At 37.1% G+C, this 10816-nt stretch overlaps 1 protein-coding gene across 2 annotated transcripts in view; it reads right to left on the bottom strand.

The window, feature by feature from the left end:
• Positions 1 to 9037: 9037 nt before the first annotated feature.
• The window catches only part of FGF13 (fibroblast growth factor 13), a 228792-nt gene continuing 227013 nt past the window's right edge, over positions 9038 to 10816 (bottom strand). For both annotated transcript variants that reach the window (XM_014592499.2, XM_006160696.2), the window contains exon 5: positions 9038 to 10427. In XM_014592499.2, coding sequence (XP_014447985.1) covers positions 10291 to 10427 — 137 coding nt within the window. In that variant the 3' untranslated portion in view covers positions 9038 to 10290. The remainder of the gene's footprint in view (positions 10428 to 10816) is intronic.

The raw sequence follows: 10816 nt of genomic DNA, 5'->3' as shown, positions 1-10816 counted from the left end.
CTTGACATAATAAAGGCTTTATATAAGTCCACAACTAGCTAGCATTACATTCAATGGTGAAAACATTGAACGCTTTTCCTCTAATAACAGGAACAAAACAAGAATGATCACTCTCAGAACGTTTATTCCACATAGCACTGGAAGCTGCATCTAGAGCAACTAGGGGGGAAAATGTATCCAAATTGAAAAGAAAGATTATAATTGTCTCCATTTTCAGATGACATGTTTTTATATACAAAAACTCTAAAATGCTACCAAATAAAAGTTAGAACTAATAAAGTAATTCAGTACCAGCTGTATACAAAATCAAATTTTTAAAAATTATTTATTTACTTTTATTTATTCATTCATTTATTTTTAATTTGACCAGAGAGAGACAGAGATAGAGAGAGAGAAAGGGAAAGTGAGAAAGCAAGCCACCAGGTCCGGGGACTTGAACGCTGGTCAGCCATGTGGGAGTGTCCAGCGCCTTAAGCACCACGCCACCTGCTGGTCCCACAAAATCAAAATTTTAAAAAATCAGTTATGGGGCTGCTGGTGGTGGGTGGTTAAGCTGGTTAGGTCCCACATGTCCCAAACCCAGTAACTTGAAAACTTTCCAGGCACATGTGTATGCATGCCCAAAATCCCAAGAGGAGAATGGAAGAAAAGGAATTGCAGCTTGGCCATTTCCCCTGGGGGCTGATTTTCACTTTCCTCCCTCTCTCTCTGTGTCTCTCTCTGGTGAGCACACATGCCCTATAGCAATACTAAAAGTAAGTAAAAGTAAATAAATCAGTTGTGTTTCTATGTACTAACAATGAGCCATCTAAATAGAAATTAAGAAAAACAATATTGAAACAATTGCTTTAAAAGAAAAGAAAAACCTTAGGAATAAATTTAGTCAAGAAGGTGAACAATCTTTACATTGAAAATTATAAAATATTAATGAAAAGGGACCAGCAGTTGGCACAATGGCTATGTTGCTGGACTCCCATGGAGTTGACCACAGTTCAAGTCCTGGACCTGGTGGCTTAAACTCATGTTGGGTGTATGTGCGTGTGTTTCCAAGATCCTGAGAGGAGAATCAACCCTGGGGGGTGATTTCTCACTTTCTGTCTCTCTGTCTCTCTCTGTCTTTCTGGCAAGCCCTATAGGAAAAATCTCTCCCCCCCAAAATTAAAGAAATCCATGAAGAGATATAAATGTAACAATATCCTGTGTTCATGGATAGAAAGAATGAAAATGGTCATAGTACCCAAAGCAACCTACAGATTCAAAGCAATCCCTATCAAAATTTTAAGGGCATTTTCACAGGATTTAAAAAAATGAATAAGTCCTAAAATTCATATGGAATTACAAAAGTCCCCAAATAGCTAAAGCAATCTTGAGAAAGAACAACAAAGCTGGAGGCATCACACTTCTTGATTCAAGTTTTATTATAAAGCTGTAGTAATCAAAAAATATGCTACTGGCATAAAAACAGATACATAGACCAATGTAACAGAATAGAGAGCCAAGAAACAGACCCACACATACATAGTCAACTAATCTTCAACAGCAGCACTAAGAATACACCATGGGAAAAAAGATAGTGCCTTCAATAAATGGTGTTGGAAAAATTGGATATACACATACAAAAGAATGAAATTGGATCCTTATCCTACACTGTACATAAAAATAAACTCATAATGGATTAAAGACTTAAATGAAAGTCTTGAAATTTTAAAACTACTAGAACTAATAAGAAATAGATTTTTTGACTTTGATCTTGGCAAAGATTTTTTTGAATATGACAGCAAATGCACAGGCTACGAAACAAATATAAACAAATGGGAGTATACCAAAATAAAAGGTATCCACACAGCAAAGGAAACCTTCAACAATTTGTGGGATGGGAGAAAATATTTGCAAACTATATATATTATGAGAGGTTTATATTCAAAATTAATATAATAACTCATACATCCCAATAGCAAAAATATAAGTAACCTTATTTAACAAAGGACAAAAGACCTGAATAGACACTTTCCCAAGGAAGACATACAAACGGCCAACATACGTACTAAAAGGTGCTCAATATCCCAATTAGAAAGGAAATGCAAATCAAGATTACAATGAGATACCACTTCAAATGTGTTAGAAATGATATCAAATAGTTGAAAGATAACAAGGGTTGGTGAATACGTGGAGAAAAATGAATCCTTGCACACTGTTGGTGGGAACTTAAATTTGTATAGCCATTATGGAAAAAAAGTATAGAGTTCCTCAAAAAAAGTAAAGAGAGAACCACCATATGACCTAGCAGTCCCTCTTTTGGTTATAAATGTAAAAGAAATTAAATTAATATGTAGAATAGAGATTGGACATGCATAGCATTATTCAGAAATAGACAAGATATGGAAACAGTGTAAGAGTTCATGGGTGAATGAATGACCAAAGAAAATGTTGTATATATGCATATTTATATATATAAATATCATTTTGCCATAAAAAGTTATCTCTTGCAATTTGTCACAACATGGATGAACTTGCAGGTCATTATGCTAAATGAAATGTCAGACACAGAGAGACAAACACTGAACAACACATTTTATATAGAGAATAATAAAAACTTGAACTCATGGAAACAAAGACTAGAATTGTGGCTATCAGGGGTAGGAATTAGGGGTAGTAGGAGACGTAAACAAAAAAGGAATTTTCATTTTAATTTTACACCTTTGAATACCATTAGATTTCTTAAGTAAAAATTACCTTCACAGTAAAACATTCATTTTATGTTTTTGTATGTTTTGGTTTACTTAGTCACTTAAAAAAAAAAAAATGAAAGGTCAGTCCTGTAACTCATGGTACATAGAAAGCCAGATTCCACTTAGCCAACTGTGGCTTAAATCCTAATCCCAGGAGCTTGACAAACATACCAGGCATGTGTATGTGCATGCCCCAAATTCTGACAGAATAAAGAGAAGAAAAAGATTGTGGCATGCTCACTCCCCTTTGGTGTGTGTGTGTGGTATTTTATCTCTCCTTCTCTCTCTCTCTCTTTCTCACTCTGGTGGTACACATGCCCTCCGGCAATTAAAAGAAATTATGTTTACCCACATATTCACCAATGCTCATGCTTTTTTTTTCTTTTGTTTAGTCATTTAAAATTTACTTTATTTATTATATATTTATATTCTGTTAAGTGTTTTGCTGAATTCCTCCCACCCACCATCTACTATCCACTCCTCTCCTGTACAATCACTGGTACATACCCTTGTCCTCCTTCAAATCCTTCAAATCTCTCAATTTCTGTCATAGAGTGCAGACATTTGTTATATATTGAACATATTCGTTTTTCATAGATTTTTTTAAAATTTATTTTTTATTTAAATTTATTTATTTACATTTATTCACTGTACATCATTACAGCATACAAAATGAGATTTCCCATCCAGAGTACACTGTATATTGGTTCAATTGAGCACATTAACTTACGTGTTATCGCCAACAAATAATTTTCCATTTCTTGTTTCCTGTATATTTTGCTTTTGTTCCCCCCATCCTTGATTCCCTATCTCTTACCCTCTGCCATCTCCCACCCTCCTCCCACACTGTCTCTGATATCCCATGATTGCTCTCTACACCTTTTCTGCCCTGCATTTTATTGATTCACTAAAGATCTTAATTAATCTAAGTATTTTCAATAGCAGGTACAGCTGATATATACAAATCCTTTCAAATATCTGAACTTTACTTATTATATAGTTGATGACAATTCAATATATATTTCAAAATAGCTAGAAGAGAGGACTTCAAATGTTTACAACACAAAGTAATTATTTAAGATGGTGGGTAGTTTATTGCCCTGATTTGATCATTACACATTGTGTTTATATATTGAAAAAACTCTTATACCTCATACGCATATACAAGTGTTACATGTGAATAGAAAAATCAATGATGGAATAAAATTTTCATTATAGTTGGAAAGATACTGTCAGAAGGAAGTTTCCCTTTCAAATTTTGCTGATTTTTTTTTTATGATTGTACAGACAAAACTACCCAGATTGCTTGAGGAATTCTTTTTAGAGTAGGCAAAGTACAGATTGTTCAACAGAAGAGAAGGAGGAATTCATAAGGCCAGTCCACTACATAGGCAAGACTGTGAATCACACTTTGTAGGCTACTTCCTCCAGTTTTGTCTACTGAATAATTTACTCATTGGGTTTTACAACATACAGAGCAGCTTGGTTTTAGAGACACTACAATTCTCCTGGCCTAGGTGGATCATAATCTCTTTTCGGCAAAGAGATATAATGGAATGAAATTGTTGCAGTGAATTTACTTGTCTCAAACATCACGTGCATACCAGGGGCTCTGCCTCTCATTGTTCAACTACATTAGGTTAATTAATATTTTCTAGATGCCCAATATGATGTAAGTGTAATGGTGATACTTTCCTTCAATGTTCTTAAAACCCATGAAATCCAAACATTGTTTAAGCTGTTTTGTTCAGCTGTTTTCCATTGATGGGAGAACTACAGTATAGCCAGTTCATGTTAGTTTTAAACTTTTTGAAGAACACCTGGATTGTAATCAAGCAGTTTGTCCAAGGGTCATAGTGATAGAGATGTTTACCTATGTGAAGAATGTAAATTGAATAGCTGCTTCTAGTAGGAGTTCCACTTTATTAATCCCAGTAAGGAAAGTTTCCCTGTTGCTAAACCCCAGAATATCAATTTTTGTACAAAATTGACTCTGTTTCAACCTATTTATCTTTGTGTGAATGCTTTATCAGGCCTCAGTAACATGCTGTGCAGCATTGACAGTTTATAAGGTAATAAATATCTGTGGTTCCAACTAGCAGAGTAGTTGACTCAAAGGAGCTGAGTTTTTACTCAATCATTACCCCGTAGACTTCTCTTACTATAATTGTTAACTGTATTGAGCTTTGAAAGCAAATTATTTAAGAATGTACACACTTATTAGAGCACAAAATGTGCAGACATGCTAACGTGCTGTGAGACAAACCTGGGCAATATTCCGTAGTGTGCAGAAGTATCTTAGCTGGCAAGACAATTTCAGAAGCCAAAGAGTCTCGAATTTCTAACTTGGCTGTTCCAGTCTTCCTTCTATTCAGAAGGAGGCATGTGGTCATCCTCTCAAAGGAACAGAGCATCTCTGAGTCCTTCTAAAGGCACAATTACATATGTGTGTTCACACATGTGTGTGAAAGAGAAGTGGAGTGTTTGAAACAAAAACTCATAGAAAGGAAGACAGTGGATTGATATTTGGCTAATTGGTTTACAGTTCTAAAACTGAATATCATCCATGTGGTGTGTTCCAGGAGACTTCCTACATAACAGAATTGTAACTGTTACAAACCTCTTCAAGAAGGTCCAAATTTGGGACCAGTAGGTGGCGTAATTGTTACATCACAGTACTCTCACTTAGTCTAACACAATTCCGAATCCCAGACCCGGTAACAGTTTTAAGCGTGTGTATGTGTGTGTGTGTGTGTGTGTATACCCAGAATCCGAAGAGGAGAATGGAGGAGAAGGGATTGTAGTGTGGCTGTCCTCCCTGTGGGGTGATTTCCCACTTTCTTTCTCTTTGTCTCTCAGTCTCTATAGTGAGACAAAAATAGCAAAAAAAAAAAAAAAAGCATTCCCAAATAGAAATTGAAACATTCCCCACACAATGCCATATATTTTTCTGCATTCTTTAATTGGGGTAAATATGAGAAATACCAGACACCTGTACTCACGTGATATCAGTAAAAGGGCTGATTGTTTCAGCTTAGATTGTTGTTCTCTGTGCTCACAGATTCAAAGCAACCTTTAAAATAAGTGGCACGATGTTTAGAGATTAAGATGACCCAGGATATGATGGTTCATAGAAAACCTACTCCCCAGTGGTGTTTCATCTAAGTTTGGGTTTTTCTTTTCGTTTCTCCTCTTTTGAAGCTAAAGAGCTGTACAAAATTAGAGACATAACCTTTTGAATGTACCCTTGTTTTTAGCATTTTCAATCATTAGGGAGAACGGGCACATCCACGGCAATAAAACAAGCCAGCGCGGCAGCCAGGTGTTCTCATTCCAGCATAGCTAAGTGCAAGTGTGATCATGGGACCACATCTTTGTGGTTAGAGCAATGAAAGGCATGAAAAGTTGTCATCGTAAATTTGGTTTAGAATTTGGGATACCAGTGGATTGCCCTAACTACGGTTCAATGTTTTTTCTTTGTTTTTGTCAAAATAGTCATCTACTATGCCACTTCCATATGCCTGTGCAGATTTTGCTACTGGCAAGTGAGGTCCTGCTGTAATCATACTTGAAATGTGGAAGTGGCTTGGAATAGGAATTGAAAGAGTTTCGAGAAGCATAATAAAGTGTAGATCATCTCTAAGGCTGTCAGTAAAAGTATGAGTGTTCCTTAAAGACTGTCAATGAGGGTGTATTCCGATTTAACTCATGAATGCCATACTTCAGTTAAATGAGGCTTCTAAGGCACAGTTATATGAAACATTTAAAATAATCAGCAGTTCTAATCTTACCATACCTCATCTCTTATCAACAGAATAGTTATAATCAACTGGTGGAGCTGGAGAGATGATCAGATTAGGTATTCATTTTTCTCTTATGTATGCACTTGAACAGTGAGTAGAAGCCTGTAAAAGTAGAAAATGTGTAGTTGAGATCTTCAAAAAATCCTTCAAGAATGCCCAAATGGGGACCAGCAGTTAGAATAATGGCTATGTTGCTGGACTCCCATGTAGTCGACCACGGTTCATGTCCCGGACCCGGTGGTTTAAAACTCACACCAGGCGCATGTGTGTGCATGCCCAAGATCCCGAGAGGAGAATGGAGGAGAAGGGATTGCGGCGTGGCCATCTCCCCTGGGGGGTGATTTCTCACTTTCTGTCTCTCTGTCTCTCTCTGTCTGTCTGGTGAGCGCACATACCCTATAGCAAAAACCTCTCCAAAAAAAAAAAAAAAAAAAGCCCAAATGACTGGCTTGGGACTGCGACAATGTGTTGCTGAAGGAGCAGAGGAGTACCACAGATCCCTTCTCAATCTTTTAGGGATTGTGTGGCAGTGAGCATCATTCTCTACAAATACAAACAAAACACAAGGAAAAAAACCTGGAGCTTGTTTTGCTTTCAAAGAATTGTAAGCTGTTTAAAGAATGTTTTTTTTTTTTTCTACCCTAAGCTAATTACAGTGTAATTATTGGCTATACATTCACAAGTAGTGATGGCAACATGAGATTGTTATACCATAGACTAGTTGTTTTGAAACTGTGGTAGGGATCAGATTCAGGAGATTCACAGGCCAGGCTAAAATTATGAAAGCATAAAAAACACCATAGGTGATTCAGGTACCCACAGAAAGTTTGAGGCCCACTGTCTACTGCAGTGTTAATAGCTTGGTGAACATATGGCATTGTGCCCAAGTGTTTGTCCATCTTAGGATTTCTCAAAGTTAAGCAGATCTCTTTAACAGGGGGATTTTTATAACTTAGTGTGCCAATGCACACTTTAAACCCCCAAGAAGGAACCATTATATGCCAGTGGTTCATAAAGTGTAGTTGCCCAGGACCAATAGTCTCAGTAGTACCTGACATTTTGGTGGAAATATACCCACCACCCATTCAATCAGAAACTCTATAGGTGGAGTTCAGCAAGCTGAATCTTACAAGCCTTCCAGGTGATTCTGATGTGTGCTGAAATCCGATGACCTATAGTGTCTACAGTATTTTCCACAACTGACTAAAGGAATCTTTTTATCTTTCATAAAGAATATGGCAAGACTGCTATTTCCTGCCATGATGAATGCTACCAAAGTGTGTGTTTAATAAAGATGTGTGACAGTGTTAGTATCATCACTTGTAGGGAGGGTTTTTGAGGACTATTGATTGATTGATTTAAATACCCTATCTGTTAAAAAATCAACTTGAGACTATTCAAAAAGAATGCTGGGAGTGAAGGGTTCTTTCTGGGTCTTTTGATTTTTTCTTGTTTAGACCAGGCTCTCCTGAGACACAAAAGTACTGAATTATTTATTACCAGCAGACCTACACTATTCCTGAACAATGGAAAAGCAAGACCAGCAACCAGGGTAGTCTATAATGAAACCTTAAAATTCTTGATGTAAGAAGGGGACAATGTGCTGCTTTTCTCTATTGACTGAATATTGGTCAAACTTAATGGGAGGGGAACTGAGTGAGAGTCTACTAGTGTTTAGAACATGTATAAAGGCTCTTGAGTCTAAGACAGCTGGTGGTCATACCTCATGTAGATGTGTTTTGGGACGCAGACAGGGTAAGGCAGGATGAAGAGGGCTTAAGACACAATGTCAAGGTGAGTGGGCTGGACTGAGCTCTTGCTGAATGGTCCAAATATCTTAGGAATGGGCAGCCTCCTCTCCTGGCAAAAGTATGTTGTTTGGAGTCCCAGTAACTTTATTCAATAATTAATTTCATTTGACCAGCCAATTACGTTTTACCTGTTCCTCCACCCTTCTTTCCATATACTGACTATTCCCAAAACATTCCTTGCCAGGACACTGCAACTTTGAGGAGCAAGAGAAAAGTCATCAACTTTAAAGAATATTTACATTTTTCTTCAGCTCTCAGAGTTGGATATAACTTTAGATATTTAGTCCTGTGTGTCCCTTCTACAGAGGAGAGAAATAATCAACGAAGAGGGGAAATGATACAGTGAAGTAGAGAGAATACTACTGGGTCACCAGAAAAGTCATGACACATTTTTACATAGAAAAATATGTCAGGACTTTTCCAACAACCCAACAGAACATTGGTCTCACTTATATAATTCAATCACTGAATAGGAATGAGAACCAATCTGTTCCAATAGATCCAAAGCCCAAGTATAATAACTAGTATAATAAACACACTTAAAGAGCATTCATGTTAATATAAATCTCTACACTGTAGATTAACTGAGGGCAGTGACCTCAAATATATAATTCGATGTTTAACTCCAGTTTCTTCTATAGTTAATGGCACATGATAGATTTGAATAAATACATAGTCCAGAATTTTTCTTTGAATGAATATAAAGAGTTTATTCGGTGCGTATTTGTGTATACAACAACAAATATTAAACAACTTTTTTTTTAAACTTTTTGTGCACAGGACAGAAAAACTGCCTGTACATGCTATGTCCACTTTGGAACACAGATTTTAACAATTATTAATGCACAAAATCTTACATATCATGCAACTCTATGCCAAGATTCCAACTTTCTTCCATGCAACAGATATGAAGATCTAAATGGAAACCTAGCTAAGTCTTAAACACTTTTCCAATAGCAAGTATAATATATGTTGTTTAGGGGTAACCAGTCTTAACATTTCCTTGTACACAGTAGTCACGTGCCAAATACAATGACATGAGGACTCATACATATACAGATAAAGACATTTCTTATTTTAACAACACAAAAGACAACATCACAGTTCCACAGATCCTGTCTTTACACAAGAAGTCACGACAATAATTTAACATGATACACAAATGGAATTAAGAGAAATCTACACTTGAGGATACTCTTTTGAAAGTTATCTTCACTGACTGGGGTTGACGATACAACTCAATTGCTACGCACAAAGTACAGCACAAGAATTTGACCAAAATACTACAAATCTGAAAAAGAAAAGTTGGTAAAATCACAAGAATACTGTTACCTTGAGCCTGAGATGCCAATTCAGATTCAACCCTGAATTTGGTTGTTTTGGATTCAGTGACACAGAGTCAATAGAACCATTGAATTTCAGAAATCATAAAGTTGCACTATATCAAAGTAAAGAGTACATTTGAATGAAGCATAGATAGAAAACATTAAGCCAAGAAAACAACACAGTTCACATAATTTTGTTTGCCCCTACAAAACATTTAAGCAGTTAATTTTGTTTCACCTTTTTTTTATTTGTTTTTAAAGAACAATTGTGGTCTTTTAAATTTTCTTGACAGGAGAACAAATTTTTACCAGCATCAGTGCTGTGAAATATTTTTGGTTTGCCACCCCCAAAGTATAGGTGAGATCATGATAAATTTTGGCAGTCCTTCCCCCAGATTTCATTTTCTGATAATGCTTGGCATTCTTCTGCACAAGCTCAATATAAATTATGGGGAGTTAGTATGATAAGAAGGCCTAATGGCAGATAGAATAGTGAACTCTGCCCCTTTGTTTGGTAAACGTCACTGACAAATTTGAACTTTTGGGTGAAGGACTGCTAGAAGAATTCAACAGCACCTGGAGGTAAGGTTCTGTTACAGAGCCCTTGTTTTGCCCTCACTGGCTACGTTGATTCATTGTGACTCATGGATTTGCCTCCGTTCAGCACGCCGGAGACACTTCTGCTCTTGGTTGGGGTCCCACTTCCAGATCGGGAGAACTCCGTGAGATCATGCAGCGACGGCTCCTTGTACATGGCCACTGAAAAGCACATAAAGATGGCATAAAAGGTCTGCAGAATGGGCACATTAGTTTACTGCATTCTCAGAAACTGCTAAGAGGACTGGGGCCAGCAGTTGGCGTAATGGCTATGTCGCTGGACTCCCACGTAGCCGACCGTGGTTTGAATCCAGACCCGGTGTTAAGTTTAAACTCATGCTGGGTGCATGTGCGAGCGTGCCCAAGATCCCGAGAGGGGAGCGGGAGAAGGGATTGCTGCGTGGCCACCCCCCTGTGAGTTGATTTCTTGCTTTCTGTTTCTCTGTCTCTCTCTTTCTGGTGAGTGCATGCACCCTATAGCAAAAACCTCTCAAAAACAAACAAACAAGCAAGCAAACAAAAAAAAATGCTAAGAGGACTGACTTGAAGTA

Source organism: Tupaia chinensis, unplaced genomic scaffold (assembly GCF_000334495.1).
Source record: "Tupaia chinensis unplaced genomic scaffold, TupChi_1.0 Scaffold000706_1, whole genome shotgun sequence".
NCBI lineage: Eukaryota > Metazoa > Chordata > Mammalia > Scandentia > Tupaiidae > Tupaia > Tupaia belangeri.
The sequence above is the reverse complement of the archived record's forward strand: the minus strand, read 5'-3'. Positions and strand labels throughout refer to the sequence as shown.